This window comes from Symphalangus syndactylus, chromosome 12 (assembly GCF_028878055.3).
Source record: "Symphalangus syndactylus isolate Jambi chromosome 12, NHGRI_mSymSyn1-v2.1_pri, whole genome shotgun sequence".
Taxonomy (NCBI): Eukaryota; Metazoa; Chordata; class Mammalia; order Primates; family Hylobatidae; genus Symphalangus; species Symphalangus syndactylus.
The window spans coordinates 133942517-133958614 of record NC_072441.2 but is presented as its reverse complement, the minus strand read 5'-3'; the positions used below and the strand labels follow the sequence as shown (position 1 = coordinate 133958614).

Here is a 16098-nt window from a genome sequence, read left to right as displayed (position 1 = left end):
GTGGAAGAACAATAACTCCCTTAAAAGAATTCAGCCATTTTGAATTGGAGCCTCAGAAAGGGGCTCGATGATGCATTGTGCCGTTTTCTCTTCACTGTACCCCCCGGAACCTGGCTGTACCTAGCCCATATAAGAAGCAGTCAGAGCCCCGTCATGCCTCTAGTTTGAGCAAAGTATCTTTTGTGACTTTGCTGAGTTGTTATTAGCAACAACAGTGAAGAGGATTATGTGAAGTCACGCGAATACTTGGCACACTTTAGCCCTGAGTGGCCTCTCCTTCTGACAGGGCGTCTTGGTGCAGGGGCTGCCTGGGTGAAGCCCCAGATGCTATTATGCTTCTTTCTTATGTGGAGGAGTTGCCCAAAGCAGGTCCAGGGGAGAGCAGATTGAATGTTAATGACTTGGTGTTAACCACTTTTTCCTCCCTCTCCTTTCTTGGCAGGACTGCTGTTTATGCTCATTACGAGGAGGGGCCCTGCAGAGAGCAAATGATGACAGGTAAGTTTCCTGAGCAGTGCCTTGGAATGCACAGGCTCAGTTCCGAAGCACGCAGTGTCTTTGTGAGGGTACTAGCTGTTCTTCTGAATGACTGATGAGGATTTGGGAAGCACATCGTGTGGAGCTGGAACAGCATCTCCAAGACTCATTTTAGAAATGGAATGCTAAGGGAGCCAAGCAGTCCCAGAATTTCCAACTCCAGCTGCTCCTCTGCAGCAGAGATGTCAGTGACATCCTCCTTTGGAGGAGCTAAGAATGGACTCATGAGAATATGAAGACTGTGAAGATGATGCACAGGGACTGTGTGGGCTGGAGTGAGGACATTCACCTTGTCACAGCTGGGGCTGGTGTGCAGAGGCGGCCACACGCTAGCAAGCACTTCTCCACATGGCAAACTCCCTGGCTCAGACCTGGTGTTTGGAATGAGGCGAGTGTGCTCAAGGAGGACATTGAGGAGAGCTCAGACAGGCCTACCCACTATGGAACCGAATCTGCTGAATTTTCTGGGCTTCTCAGCTGTTGGGCAGCTCATTTTCATGGAGTGAATCTTTGTGCTTAGGCATGTGTTTGGTTGCTCTGAGGTGAAAACATAAGATGAATGAGGTTTCTGACCTGGAAGAGCTGGCTGTCTAGGGCATGGTGCATGCAGGTCAGTGCTGAGTATCCTGCTTCCAAGTAGAATCCCGTGGCAACTTGTAGCATATGTTTAGTCCGGCCGCCTGCCCTCAAGAGTCCCAGTTATGCTGTCCCTGAGAGATGGCTACTCTGCCTGCTGCTTCTGCTCCTTCAAAGGCACTTGCTGCCATTATTTGAGGTCACTGTGTTCCTCACAATCAAAGGATAGTGCTGGGAACATTCTTTCTTATTTGGAGTGGAAATGCCTGTGCTTGAACCTCTCACATTTACCTCTGAATGCCTGTTCTGCCCTCCAGGGCCACACAGAACAAATCTGTTCCCACTCTAAAAAGACAGCCCCACTAAGAACTGCAGACAGCTTCCATGGAGCCCCAGTGTTGTCTGGTGTAGGTTTTCACGTAGCATGATTTTAAGAGTTGTCACCATTTTCGTTCTTCTCCTCTTGATGCATGCTGGTTTCCCAAAATGTCCAAAACTTACTTTAATTCTGAAGGATGTCCGTTGAATAGACCTCTCAGAGTAAGTGGGGCTTGGGTCAGACCTTAAAGATTAAAGAGTGAGTCAGCTATGGAAAAAGGGAGCAGAAGGGAGAGGTCATTTCAGCCTGGGGAAGAGGTTTGGGCAGAGGCCAAGAGAGAGCTGTGATTACTGGCAGATTGGGGCACAGCTGGGGATGTTTTCAGGAAGCACTTGGGTCCTATGGTAAAGAGGTCTGCATAGAGCTCTCCAATTTATTCTCACTCCCTGAAACCTGCCACACACCATTAGCCTGCGGCTCTGTTCATTTTTCAACAGACAGTGAGTGAGTGGTGTAAGAAGCATGATCCTGTGCTAACCTAGGGCAGTGGGGGTGGCACTACTTCCACATACTCAGAGGAGAGACGGTTCTGGTTCTCACCTTCCTGGGTCCCAGGCACGTGCTGGTGGAAGTCAGTGGTCACCCAGGTGAGGGAGGAAGCGCTGTCAGCAGGCCCACAAGAGAAGGCCACAGAGCCTTGGGCCCAGAGGTGACTGAGGTAGCCTTTGCCTTTTGGCAGGTGGGTCCACGTTTCATGTGCTGTGGCAATTCTGGAAGCAAGGTTTGTCAACATTGCAGAAAGAAGTCCGGTGGATGTGAGCAAAATCCCCCTGCCCCGCTTCAAACTGGTAAGGGCTTGTAGACTCTACATAATTTCCCGACTTACAAGTCTCTGGGTAGAAGAGAACAGGGACCTCCTGTACCCCTTGGTTTTGGTTAGAGTTTGTGATTCTCACTCTGTGGTTAGATTCCTTAGTGGAGGCCAGGTGTGGTGGCTTACGCCTGTAATCCCAACCCTTTGTGGGGCTGAGGCGGGTGAACCACTTGAGGTCAGGAGTTCAAGACCAGCCTGAGCAACATGGTGAAACCCCGACTCTACTAAAAATATAAAATTAGCCGGGAGTGGTGGTGCGCACCTATAATCCCAGCTCCTCAGGAATCTGAGGCAGGAGAATCACTTGAACCCAGGAGGCGGAGGTTGCAGTGAGCCGATACTGTGCCACTGCACTCCAGCCTGGGCGACAGAGCAAGACTCTGTCTCAAAAAAAAAAAAAAAAAAAATTCCTTGGCGGATAAAGTTGTAACCAGACCTGGATTAGAGCAGGCTGGTGTGTCCTTGTATTTTGGGAAGGGGCTGGCTCTTGCTTGCTTGGCTTTGCATTTGGGAGGGGAACAACAGAGGAAGCTGCAGTGCCAGTTCCTGCAATCACTGGTTTTCTTCCCCTGTGCTACAGAAATGTATCTTCTGTAAGAAGCGGAGGAAAAGAACTGCTGGCTGCTGTGTGCAGTGTTCTCACGGCCGCTGCCCAACTGCCTTCCATGTGAGCTGCGCCCAGGCTGCTGGTGTGATGATGCAGCCTGATGACTGGCCTTTTGTGGTCTTCATTACCTGCTTTCGGCACAAGATTCCTAATTTGGAGGTGAGAGAGGGTGCCATTCTAGAATCCTCTTGACAGTTTTCATGATCATTTTCTCTGCATGTTTTCTGTTTGTTGTGTCAGCAACTATTTCCTCAAGCATTCTGCATTATGAAGAGTGCTAATGAGTTAAGAGATTGAGAGGTGGCCCCTGTCCATCTCCACTCCCTGCCTTGTACTCCATAAGCCAGTGACACCAAACTGCTTGTAGTTGATTCCTTTTGATTATCTCTTTACTTGTCTGCCTCTCCATCAGAATAAACTCCTTGAGGGTCCATATCTTATTAATGTGGGCATCCTTATTACTTAACCTAGTGTCCGGGACATGCAGAACCTCTGAAAATGTTGGGAACAAATGGGGAGAGCTCCCAAGAGTTAACCATGAATTGCCAGACAGTAGAGATTGCTGCAGTTCTCTGAATGGTAAAGCTTAGAGAAAAAGTGACATGTAATGTTAGCTAGAGGAGCTATGAAGAGGATTGGGTAGACGGTGGCATTTGAAGTGGGTCTTAAACAATAAGAAGGAATTGTATGCAGAGCTTGAGAAACATGTTGAATGAGCAGGTCGCAGAAGAAGGATCATGAAAGACTGGTTATGGGAGTGTGACGGTGTGTGGGAGTGTGATGCTTGAGGGGTGGACAACGGCAGAGGATGAAGGCCCTGCACTGCCACTCTCAGGACTCTGATCTCTCTTCACTGGATGAGGAGAACTTGTTGAATATTTTGATTCTGCACTATAGTTTTTGATAATCACTCAGGTGGTTGTTTGACGAGAGGATTCAGAGTAAGAATTTGAGGCCGGAAAACCAGTTAGCCTAGGAGAGAGTGAGGTCTGAAATGGGAACACATAGGCAGGGCTTTAGGGTACATTTAACTTTGAGATCCTCCAACAGGTAGAATTGATAGGGCTTATTGACCCTTGTGGGTTGAGGAGAGAAGGGGAGAGGAGGAGGAAAGGGGGAGTGAATATTGAAGATGACTCAGGTTACTCCCTTGAGAGATGGGAAGGATGCTAATATGATGTTAGTAACTGCAATCAGGAACTGAGTTGAAGCAGTGTTGCTCTGCAAGGGAGAGGAGGAGGGATGAGAAAGAGGAAAGTCAATGCTGAGGTCGCTGGAGCATTCTGGAGAGTAACTGTGAGGGTAAAGATTTGGCTATTAGCATTTAACAGCATAGTTAAATCTAGTTCCCATTAGAAACTGGGCTCCGGAGATTCCCAGTGGGAGAAGCAGGTAGCAGAGCATGAACCAGTGAAAGCAGCTGAGAAAGTGAAGCAAGCCAGTGGGAGGAAGGAGGGTCACATCCAACAGAGAAGGCAGGGCTGGTGTGGTGGTCACTAAGTACCACAAACTGGAGTGTCCCTGTGGGGTAGTCAGGTCAGAAGCCAGACCGTAGTCGGGGAAGGCTCTGCCATGAGTGAGTTACAATCTAATAGAAGAGGCGATCATACAGGTTTAACAACAGTGTGGTAAATACATAATGAAAGGAAGAACGTGATAGACGGCCAGCCCAGAAGGATGAACTTTTCACTCTGCCATTTGGGATTGCAGAAAAGTCCTGGTTGGCTGACTGCATTCTTTTTCATAAAGATGTTGAACATGACAGGTGGATAGGGGTATGGTTAGGACCTTAGGAAGATGGGACCATATTCTATGTGAGAATGAGACTCCGGAGTGTCTCAAGGGCCCTGCCATAGCCATCCCTGGTGCCCTCACCATGCCCTCATTCTGAACTTGCCCTTGATGCAAGTAAAAACTTGAGGTAGTACTGAGTCACAGCTATGATAGGGAAGAGTTTTTTCATACACAGAATAGTTATTTTGTGATAATCATTAGTACTCCACATGCTTAAGTTGGCAGCTGTAGACTGCTAGTGCTATGAGGAAATTGGGGGGACTGATGAGTTAGTAGTTCTTTCACTGATTTATTCTTCAAATGTTTATTGAGCATTTACTATACACCAGGCACAGTTTTAGGTGCCAAGACTATACCATTGAACAAGACAAAAAAGTCCTTGCCCTTCTGGTGCATACAGTATAGTTGAAGGATACATAGAAGCAAGTAAATACACAGTATAGCAGATGGTGAGAAGTGCAGGGATAAAAATTAAGTCAGATAAGGGGAATGGAAGATGAAGTAGTAAGGAATGACATCAATAAGTTGACACTGTGATGGGAGTCAGTGTGCAAGTAATCGGGGAATGGCATCTCAGGTAGAAGAACTAGCAGTGCTGAAGCCCTGGGTGGCAGCACATATGGCACACTCATTCAGGGAACAGCAAGGGGGGCCAGCATGGCTGCGGCAGAGTGCCTGGGCAGGCTAGCAGGTGTACTTGGAAATGAGGCTGTCACATACTTTGTGATCCTGTTTGCATCAAGGGCAAGTTCAGAATGAGAAGGGCACGGTGAGGGCACCAGAGATGGCAATGGCAGGGCCCTTGGAATGGGGAACAGTTCGTTGTGTGTAGCTGGAGACATCTGAGAAACCTGTCTTTGTGCCCTAGCCCTGAGGGTAATGCCGCAGGTGCTAAGATGTGGTGCAGCTTTGCCTGGCGGCCCAGGCCTCAGAGTACCTATTGAGTCTCTCCTTTGATACTTTGATGTCAGTTCTTGGCAAGATCAGAGAAGTCCTTGTTGTTGTTCAGAGAGTTCTGGGTAAGATAATATGGTATAAGGGCCAGTTGTGGACTAGCTAAATTTATGGGAGGAGCTAAATTTATGGAGGAAAATGTGGTACTGGTCTCTTCCAATGTCCTGGCTGGGATGGTGGGTATCTGGAAAGGCTTGTTTTAGCTCCCATCTCCTTTTTACTTTTACTTTCCATGCTTATCTTTCCCTGATGAGGAACTAATTGATCTTCTTCTCCATATACCAGGCCTGCCAACTCCACGTGTGAGTAACCAAAGCCTCTGTTTTTTTCCAGCGTGCCAAGGGGGCCTTGCAAAGCATCACTGCAGGCCAGAAAGTCATTAGCAAGCATAAGAACGGGCGCTTCTACCAGTGTGAAGTGGTCAGGCTCACCACCGAGACCTTCTATGAAGTCAACTTTGATGATGGCTCCTTCAGCGACAATCTTTATCCTGAGGACATAGTGGTAATATCTGCAAGGAGCTTCTCAGGCAGTTTGGAATGGGGGATGTTTCTAAGGTCTGGCTGGCAGACTGTGTGTGTGTGCCTGCTTCTTCTAGCCAGGTCCATGGTCCCATCACCATGTCTTCTAACAGAAAGAATCATCTGTACCAGTGTTTCTTTGCAAAGAAAACTGTGTGCTGCTAGGGTACCCTATTTTCCTTAGAAGTACCTGGGAATCAGTATTTTCTGCAATTCCTTGAAACCTGCATCCGTTGCCATCTAAATTATCCCTGAGGGCATTCTAGTGCAATAGGAGACCCCAGGCTTTGGAATCAAATATGTCAGTACCAGCTTCATTGCCTAGTAGCTGTGTGATTTTAGGAGAATTATCCAACTCTCTTTTCTATCAGGCCCTCTTAGTAGATGTATAGAATCTGCTTTTGTCTCTTCACAGTGGGCTTTAGGGCTAAGTAGAAACTGCCTGGAGACACCCTTGGCCTGTTTATGTTATCAACACCTGAGACACAGTGGCCCCACATGGACCCAGTCCCAGGTCTGGCTTGGTATTGAGGACTTAGTTCAGGTTTCCCCTACCCCCACCTTGCCTTTTCAGTTGGTAGACTAACCATCAAAGTAGAGAGGAATGAAACCATTTTTTCCTTTAACAAATCAGGTATTGTCCCATGTTTATACCACATTAGCCACTCAGTTGCTAAAAGCACATTCATTAGTTATGAAGTAGACTTATAGAAAAGGCAACATTAGTAGTACTCATAGCAGTAGTATAGCTATCATTTATTTATATTTTATTTGTGAGACAGGGTTTCACTCTGACTCCCAGGCTGCAGTACAGTGGCACAGTCTCAGCTCACTGCAGCCTCAACTTCTGGATTGAGGTGATCATCCCACCTCAGCCTCCCTGGTAGCTGGGACTACAGGCACGCACCACCACAGCCAGCTAATTTTTTAATTTTTTGTAGAGACGGGCTTTTGCCATGTTGCCCAGGCTGGTCTCGAACTCCTGGGCTCAAGTGATCTGCCCACCTTGGCCTCCCAAAGTGTTGGGATTACAGGCGTGAGCCACTGTGCCTGGCCTTATTTTTTTTTTTTTTGAGAGACCAGGTCTCACTCTGTCACTTAGGCTGGAGTGCAGTGGCTGTATCATAGCTCCTGCAATCTCAAACTCCTGAACTCAAGTGATCCTCCTGCTTCAGCTTCCCAGGTAGCTGGGACTACAGGCACATGCAGTCACGCCTGGCTAATTTTTAAATTTTTTGTAGCGACAACAGTCTTGATTTGTTGCTCATGCTGGTCTCGATCTCCCAGCTTGAAGCGATCCTCACATCTTGGGCCCCCAAACCACTGGGATTACAAGAGTTTGAGCCACCATACCTGGCCCTTGCTGTAATTTATTAAGCTGGTACAGTATGCCAGGCACTATGCTAAGTGGTTATTTCAAGTATCTCTTTATCTTCTCATACCCACTGTGAGAAGGATGTGGTATTATCTCTAACTTACAGTGGTTTCAGGACTCCATTTTCTACAAGTTAGAGACCCCAAAGAGTTTAATGTCACTTTTTTTTTTTTTTTTGAGATGGAGTCTCGCTCTGTTGCCCAGGCTGGAGTACGGTGGCATGATCTTGGCTCACTGCAGGCTCTGCCTCCCAGGTTCACGCCATTCTCCTGCCTCAGCCTCCCGAGTAGCTGGGACTACAGGCGCCCGCCACCATGCCCGGCTAATTTTTTGTATTTTTAGTAGACATGGGGTTTCACCATGTTAGCCAGGATGGTCTTGATCTCCCGATCTCGTGATCCGCCCGCCTCGGACTCCCAAAGTGCTGGGATTACAGGTGTGAGCCACCGCGCCGGCCTTAATGTCACTTCTTGATTCAATCTATTGTGATACACTGTTTAGGTTCAAGTATAGGAAGAAAATTCAGCTTTGCATAGATATGTAATTGGAAAAAGGAGTTTTTTTGTTTTTGTTTTTTTAAGATAGGGTTTCACTCCCGTTACCCACGTTGGAGTGCAGTGCAGTGATCTCAACTCACTGCAACCTCCACATACCAGGCTCAAGTGATTCTGCTGCCTCAGCCTCCCAAGTAGCTGGGACTACAGGCGCTTGTCACTGGTGCCCAGCTAATTTTTTAATTTTTTTTGTAGAGATAGGGCTTTGCCTTGTTGCCCAGGCTGGTCTCAAAACTCCTGGGCTCAAGCAATCCACCTACCTTGGCCTCCCAAAGTGCTGGGATTACATCTGTGAGCCACCACACCCAGCCAAGAGAGGTATTTTAATAGTCTTTCAGGTAATTGTGTTTATTATTCTCTGATATCCACCAAAACTCAATGGAAGTAACAACTTTTTTTTTTTTTTTTTTTTTTTTAAGAGATGATGTCTTGCTTTGTTGACCAAGCACTTCCCGAGTAGCTGGGACTACAGGCATGCCTGGCTATTTGTAGAAATGGGGTCTTGCCATCTTGCCCAGGGTAGTCTCAAACTCCTGGGCTCAAGCGATTCTTTTGCCTCAACCTCCCAAAGTGCTGGGATTACAGGTGTGAGCCACTGCTCCTGGCAGGTTCTTAAAAGTTAGTTGCAGTGTGGAATCTGAAAGGTCAGTGAACGTTTCATATTGTTAACACTAAAACCCATTGGTCTCTTCTGAATGGATCTTTCACCCATGCATCCTTTTATAACATCATACATTGGTCATTTAGAAAATATTGGTGCACTGGCCTATGGACAGCCTCCAAATGTTGTTAAATATTATTATAAATTTATTTATTTATTTATTTATTTATTTTGAGACAGAGTCTCACTCTGTCGCCAGGCTGGAGTGCAGTGGTGCGATCTTGGCTCACTGCAACCTCCACCTGCCAGGTTCAAGCGATTCTCCTGCCTCAGCCTCCCAAGTAGCTGGGACTACAGGTGCACGCCACCACGCCCAACTAATTTTTGTATTTTTAGTAGAGACAGGGTTTCCCCATGTTGTCCAGGATGGACTCAATCTCTTGACCTCGTGATCTGCCCACCTTGGCCTCCCAAAGTGCTGAGATTACAGGCATGAGCCACCACGCCTGGCCATAAATATTTTAAAAATTACATTTGTTAGTATCACCAATAATAATCAAAAAACTTAGAATTTTGGGAAGTTTCAAGCTCACAGTTGTGAATGCCGCTTCTCTGAAATGCTAATATTTGCTTGAAAGCCTGAATTTTATTATTGGCAACAGATACTGACTTTTGTTTTCCTTGACATGACAGGCGTTCACTTCATGCATTTTCAAGATGTCTGCCAGATACCTAAGTCTGAAAAGCCAGTTTGTCAGTCACTTTTTTTCTTTTTTAAAATTTTCATAGAGTTTTTTAAATACAGGGTCCTGCTCTGTTGTGCAGCACCACGGCTGGAGTGCAGTGGTGTGGTCATGGCTCACTGCAGCGTCATCCTCCTGGCCTCAGGCAGTCCTCAGTCTTCCGAGTAGCTGGGACTACAGGCGCGTGCCACCACACCTGGCTAATTTTTTATGTTTTGTAGAGATGGGATCTCCCCTGTGTTGCCCAGGCTGGTCTTGAACTCCTGGGCTGATGCGATCCTCCTACCTCTGCCTCCCAAAGTGAGGGATTACAGGCACGAGCCACTATGCCTAGCCTAGTAATTTTTTTCAAATAAAACTGGTATTCCATGAACAAAGCAGCTAGTGTAATTCACAACTCAAACAACACAGATAGATTTCTTTGAGACAACCAAAAGTGTCTTATGAGGACTTAACACATGTACTCAATGATTAAGATTTTAAAAGATTAATAATTTTTTACTGCTTCATCAAGGGATATTGTTACATGCAATCGAGAGTTTTTGCTCTTTTCTCCTAAATTATGAGTGTACAGTGGTGAAAAATGCAGTAACAACTAGTAGAGCTTAGGGTCAGTGCCTTGATTTGTGCTCAGGTGCCAGCGGTTGTACCTATCCTAGGTAAATGACAACACAGTGACAAAGGCTAATAGTTTAATATTATAAAAATAGTCATGTCTCACTTGCTCCCTGACAGTGTCTCAGGAACCCCTCAGAGGTTCACAGACCACATTTTCAGAAGTGCTGTTACAGGAGGTGGAACTGAATTGCAGAGAACTTAAGCAATTTATCAAATATCAAACATTTGAGTAGTTAAATCTTAGAACACCTCAGATATTGGGTGTAGGAGGCTGTAGTTTATGCCTAATTGTTAGATTGATACAAACTGTATTTACTGATTACCTATTCAATAAATGAATTGTCAATAAGTAGGGAACTGTTTCCACTCAATGTAGCATGATTGTAAGAGCAGATGTGAGCATCCACATCCTTTTAGACTCACTGCCCTGCCCCTCTCTCATTTTTATTTTTTAAGCCATGTCCCTAAGAACCTTCTCCCAGGTATACCCATCAGACCTTTCATTCAGCCAATATGCTGAGTGAAATATCCCCCCGTATACCAAGCCCTATGCTGGGAATACGATGAGGACTTGGGGTACTTACCTGCTTCTGGAAGGAATAAAAGTTCTGAAGTACTTTGCCAGGTCCCATGGTAGGTGATTCTTTTTCCTGTTAAGAACATATTTCTTGGTTGGGCACAGTGCTCATGCCTGTAATCCCACCACTTTGGCAAGCCAAGGCAGGCAGATCACCTGAGGTCAGGAGTTCGAGACCAGACTGGCCAACATGGGAAACCCCGTCTCTACTAAAAATACAAAAATTAGCTGGGCATGGTGGCACGTGCCTGTTGTCCCAGCTACTCAGGAGGCTGAGGCAGGAGGATTGCTAGAACCCAGGAAGCTGAGGTTGCAATGAGCCAAGATCAGGCCACTGTATTCTAGCCTGGGCGACAGAGCGAGACTCCATCTCCAAAAAAAAAATAAAAAACACTTTTTTTTTTTTTTTTATGAGAGGGAGCCTCGCTCTGTCGCCCAGGCTGGAGTGCAGTGGCACGATCTTGGCTCACTGCAAGCTCTGCCTCCTGGGTTCACGCCATTCTCCTGCCTCAGACTCCCGAGTAGCTGGGACTACAGGCGCCTGCCACCACACCTGGCTAGTTTTTTGCATTTTTAGTAGAGACAGGGTTTCACCATGTTAGCCAGGATGGTCTTGATCTCCTGACCTCGTGATTTGCCTGCCTCAGCGACTCTCCCAATGTGCTGGGATTACAGGCATGAGCCACCGTGCCTGGCCAAAAAAAAAAAAAAAACATTTCTTATAGTTGAGTACGGTTCTAGTATTTATTCATGGCAGAGCCCTGGAGAACCCTCAGGGGAACAGTTGAGGGAATGTAAGAAGGACTCTTGATTCTGGCATTTAACTCCTGTGTTTACTAAGTTTGTTATAGCTGGAATTTTTTTTTTTTTTTTTTTGGTCACCTAGAAGCAGGAGAGGGCAGAGATAGGGGCAGACTTTGACTTAGCAAGGTCTTTAACTGTTAACATTTTTCAGCCCAGAGAGCTGCCTTGCTCTCTAAAACAGTTACTTTGTCCTGTTTCACTCTTCCCTGAGTAGAGGACAGTTACCTTTGTGTGCAGGTGGACCTTCCTTTCACCCTCCTTCCTTCCTGTTTCTCAGAGCCAGGACTGTCTCCAGTTTGGTCCTCCTGCTGAAGGAGAAGTGGTCCAAGTGAGATGGACAGACGGCCAAGTCTATGGAGCCAAGTTTGTGGCCTCCCACCCTATCCAAATGTACCAGGTATCCAAAGTTCTACCTTTCTAGGGAGTGGGGGGTGCTTCATTAATTCTGTGCTTCCTGTTGGGCCAGAGGCGAGCCTTTGCTCTTAGGAGAACTAATAGGTTGGTAACCCTTTCAGAGCTAGGTATCTGCCCTGTGTCCAGTCTGCCAAATGTGAAGTAAGGTAGTCGTTATTTTAGTGTTCTTCCTCCTTCCTTTGACTGTAGGGGACTGCCACTGTGCATGGTGGACCAGGGAAAGAGTCAGGGATATCCTAGCCAAAAGGCCTTTGTTTCCTTGGTAGGTGGAGTTTGAGGATGGCTCACAGCTTGTGGTTAAGAGAGATGATGTATACACACTGGATGAAGAGCTTCCCAAGAGAGTCAAATCTAGACTGGTGAGTATTTTCTGTGTGTCCCCAGTTCCTGTCGTGGAGGGAGGGAACAAGTCAAGGATGCATCCCTTTGTGTTGTTCCTGGGGTAGCTGACATCTGGCTTGCTTATTCTCCTATAGTCAGTAGCCTCAGACATGCGCTTCAATGAGATTTTCACAGAGAAAGAGGTTAAGCAAGAAAAGAAACGGCAACGAGTTATCAACTCAAGATACCGGGAAGATTATATTGAGCCTGCACTATACCGGGCCATCATGGAGTAGGTGCTTCCAGGGTCCAAGGGATTCTCAGCCATCCAGGCAAGAGCACTCTGGGTTCCACAGCACAGCAGACATGGAACTCTGAAGTCTCTGAAAGTGAAGTTGTAAAAAGAAAAGGAATGAAATAACCGACCCATCATCTTCTCACCCACCCTCATTGCATTCCGCTGTAGTGAAAGGATGAGCCATTTCTGGGCACGTGGCAGCAGTCGCTGATCTCCCAGCTGAGGGGCTGAGCACTGGAATGCTGTGGCTGCACTGGCCCCAGTCCATAGAGGGGTCAACTATGCTGGCTGGAGTGGCTGCCCTGTTCCTGGCCTAGGACTTAGCTTCGTAACTATCACCTGCACCGACTAGGCTGAGGTGCTGGTACTTGCCCCAACCCCTACTTTTGTATTTATGTGTGTGTGTGTGCGCGCGTGTGTGCCTGTGTGTGTGTGTATGTTTGGTCTGGACCAGCTTCTGCCAGCCCCTGGCCTTTACTTTCTTCCTTGCCTATGCAGGGCAAACAAAATGTGAAATTCTGCCCTCAGCTGAGCTGAGTAAGGGCTCCTGGGGGTTGGCTGGAGATGGGTGTGGCATCTGTCCGGGCCTGGAACAGCCTCAAGACAGTGCTGGCAAAGCTGCAGTGTTGAGATGCTAAGGAGCTGATGCCACCTCTTTGTCTTCCCCTAAAGGAGAACATGGGGATAACATGGGTGTGTGCCCACAACACTGTAGGTGCAGAGCCCCTGTGGCAAAGTATTACAGGGTGTGGGTGGGGATTACCCTGAAGCGGGGATTTTAATGATGGAAGCAGGCAGAGCCTGGTGGGTGATTCTGTCAACAGAAAATTGCAATCATGCAGGGGCTGGGAGGGTTAGGATGAAAAAACTGGGGCCATTGGAGGCCCACTGTGGGTGGGAGGGAGCTGATTTTGGGGTGGGGGTGGGACTAGAGGGCAATACTGAAGGGGTTAAACAGGTTTTTGGTCCTCAAGAATTTGTTTGCCTGGGCCCAGGATTGGAGGGCTTCACACCAATACCCTGTGTATACAAGAATCAGATTTATAATACTTCCCCTTTTTTGTTACGTATGAACACTATAAACCAAATTATTTTGAAAACTGGTGCATCACCTTGTCCTTAGCAATAAAAATGTGTTGAGCAGAGGATTGGCTGTCTGCCCCAAGGAGCCCACGTGGCCCACATCAGGCTGGGGGTGTATCTAGAGTCATAGGCTCTGGAGCGGGGCTGTGTATTTTAAGACAAATCAGTAAGGCAGTCCCTAGGAAGTTCCAGAGAGTGGGTCCTTTGCTTGTCAAGCTCTGTATTAGGCCAAGTATGGTGGGTCATGGGAACAGGGACACTTCTGGCTCTGAGCACCTCTTTGTTGTGCTTGCTCTGCCTTAGAGACGGGCAGGATGAGGTAACAGAGGAAGCACCAGACCAATGAGTCCTCTCAACAGAGTGTCTCTCACTGCTGCCCCATTTGATACATCTTTGTTGAGCTGGCCTAAGTTCATGCCAGCATCTGTGTTCTATACAAATTGTGGAACCAGTGTGAAGGATGGGGTGCATTTTTGGTGCTTGAAAAGCAAGGGACTCAACCTCCAGTGGGATCTTCAGATTGCTCTCCGAGCTGTCTAGTTGGTGAGAACTTCCCCGGAGGAAGACCCAATCTCCTTTGGCTGCTGGGTCCCTGAGGTCAAAGTGGACAAGGATGGGGAACCATAGAGCAGGGAGGGGGGCAATGAATAGGTGCAGGACTTGGGTGCCCCGGAGCTGCACCGGCTGGCCCTTAAACAGCCAGGCACTTCCTGTGGCATGGCCCTGTCCAGGTGCAGGAGAGGCTTGGGTCAGCTCAGCTGCTCTGGATGCTTCCTTGTGTCCCTGCGGGTTGAGAGGTGGTTGCTACTTGGTATCTCATTGTGGAGAAAGGGAGGTGCAGGAGGTGATCTTTTCTATGTCAGCTCCCTCCTGGGGCCCAGAGAGGGATGTTGGCCTTTTTTTTTTTTTTTTGTGCCTACACGCCACCTGGGGATTCCCAGCGGATGTAGCAAGGGAGGCTGGGCAGAACCAGGCCTTAGTGGATTGGTGAGAGAGCACTAATCCATACATCTTTGGAAGAGAGGAACACTTCACCAGCCTTTTTACACAGGGTCCCTACCTTTCTTGATGACCCCACTGCCTCCAGGTGTGGGCGCTGGGTTTAATCCCAGCAGTTTTTACTCAACAGCTGACCAGTTTTCCAGAAACTGCACTTTTTATTTTGGTCAACGTAATAACTTAGGAAACTGCAACTCAGGTGATCCAAATCACACAGACCGGCCCGTTCTCTCCCCTACTGGCTGCCTATGCAGTCGGGTCGACCTCAAGAGAACCGGCCCCAGCCAAAAGCGGCACCTCCCGGCCTGCCAGTCCCCTCCTGCCTTAGGCAGCAACTCCCAGAAGCCTTTTTGTAGGGCAAACTGCCTTGCCTTTGTAAGGTAGGGCCTTTGGATCCAAGGTTGCAGTTTAAAGACCACTCGGGCTTTGTTGAGGAATTAAGTTTTTTAAATTCCGCCCCAGGCGGATAACACCAGGGCTCCGCCGCAGGAATGAAAAAGGAGTGGGAGGGCTGCAAAGTGTACGTGGCGCTTGGAGGCCCTGTGCCATGCGCGGACTAAAAATGTTCTACGAGTCTCTTAACGCTCACCCCCGTGCCCCCTTACCCACCAGGGCCCATGGAGGTCCGAGGCTTTCGGCCTCAGTGAGCGGAATGGGTGCGCTCACGACCTGGAGGGCGAGATGAGATGTCCCTCGGCGTGAAGTGGCCGTGACTACCCTAGCCCTTTGCGTTCCCCGCGCAGGCGACGAAACAGGCTCTCGAGGGGAGACAGCCGTGCGTCCTCTGGGCCGTGAAGCCGGGGGAAGAGGGTTCCTCTAGACGGCTCGATGTGCCCAGGAGAGACACCCACGCTGAACTTGCAGGCTGGGGCGCTCCACCAGCTCGAACCTCTCGCCCCGCACTCGCCGCGGCACTGGTCTCGTGGTAGGCGGGGTGGGCGGGACGGCAAATCCGCGGCTCCTGCGTCTATTGGGCTGCTCGGGGCAGTGCAGCTCCGCATTGGCCAGGCCCTCGCTCCGCCCAGCTTCCGCGAGCCCATTGGTCGCAGGCGCCCGACAGGGTCGCGGCCGCGGGCCCCGCCCGCCGCTGCGTCCCCACTATGGCGGCGCCCATGCAGCTCACCGCGTCGTGGGCGCCCGCCGGGGTACCCCGCGGCTGTCGCCGCCGCCTACGCCGTCGCCTCCGCCTTCCTGCCCCGCGTCGGGCCGGGCGCCACCTCCCCCCTGCCTCCCTCTCCGCTGTGGTAAGGGCCTGCCCAGTGCGCTTCGGGGCGCGATGGCTGACCGCGAATAACGGTCGCCGCGCTGCCCCGCCCCTCCCCCGCCGGCCGCGGGTCCCGGGCTGGGCGGGGCGCGGAGCCCGCGCGCTAGTGCCTGGGAAGGCGGGGTCGGGGCACGGCCCAGTCGTCCTTCGGGCTGGGGGCCCGGTACCTGGATGACCTCGCCTGGGTGGGGGCCGCCGAGTCTGGGGGAAAGGCCGGCCGGACGCAGGCCAGGAGGTCTGAGGTCATCTCCGTGTGAAATCCCGC

The 16098-nt window shown here is 49.1% G+C and overlaps 2 protein-coding genes and 1 long non-coding RNA gene across 9 annotated transcripts in view; 2 read left to right on the top strand and 1 right to left on the bottom strand.

The window, feature by feature from the left end:
- Window positions 1–13633, top strand: part of KDM4A (lysine demethylase 4A) — a 56090-nt gene extending 42457 nt beyond the window's left edge. For all 3 annotated transcript variants that reach the window (XM_055255149.2, XM_055255151.2, XM_055255150.2), the window contains exons 16-22: window positions 443–498; window positions 2172–2280; window positions 2887–3072; window positions 5995–6165; window positions 11732–11851; window positions 12135–12227; window positions 12345–13633. In XM_055255149.2, coding sequence (XP_055111124.1) covers window positions 443–498; window positions 2172–2280; window positions 2887–3072; window positions 5995–6165; window positions 11732–11851; window positions 12135–12227; window positions 12345–12485 — 876 coding nt within the window. In that variant the 3' untranslated portion in view covers window positions 12486–13633. The remainder of the gene's footprint in view (window positions 1–442; window positions 499–2171; window positions 2281–2886; window positions 3073–5994; window positions 6166–11731; window positions 11852–12134; window positions 12228–12344) is intronic.
- LOC134734577 (uncharacterized) lies at window positions 6831–15813 on the bottom strand. Of its 5 annotated transcripts, none has more exons than XR_010117694.1 (4): window positions 15179–15813; window positions 11680–12572; window positions 10658–10723; window positions 6831–9450 (listed from the first exon to the last, which is right to left on the bottom strand). It is a non-coding gene; the product is annotated as an uncharacterized lncRNA (long non-coding RNA). The 5 variants fall into 5 exon arrangements; XR_010117697.1 differs by having other exon boundaries at window positions 6831–8748; XR_010117695.1 differs by having other exon boundaries at window positions 6831–8050.
- ST3GAL3 (ST3 beta-galactoside alpha-2,3-sialyltransferase 3) overlaps window positions 13713–16098 on the top strand; it is a 224154-nt gene continuing 221768 nt past the window's right edge. Inside the window, 1 exon segment of the mRNA XM_063627687.1 lies at window positions 13713–14113. The gene's annotated coding sequence lies outside the window, so the exon portion shown is untranslated.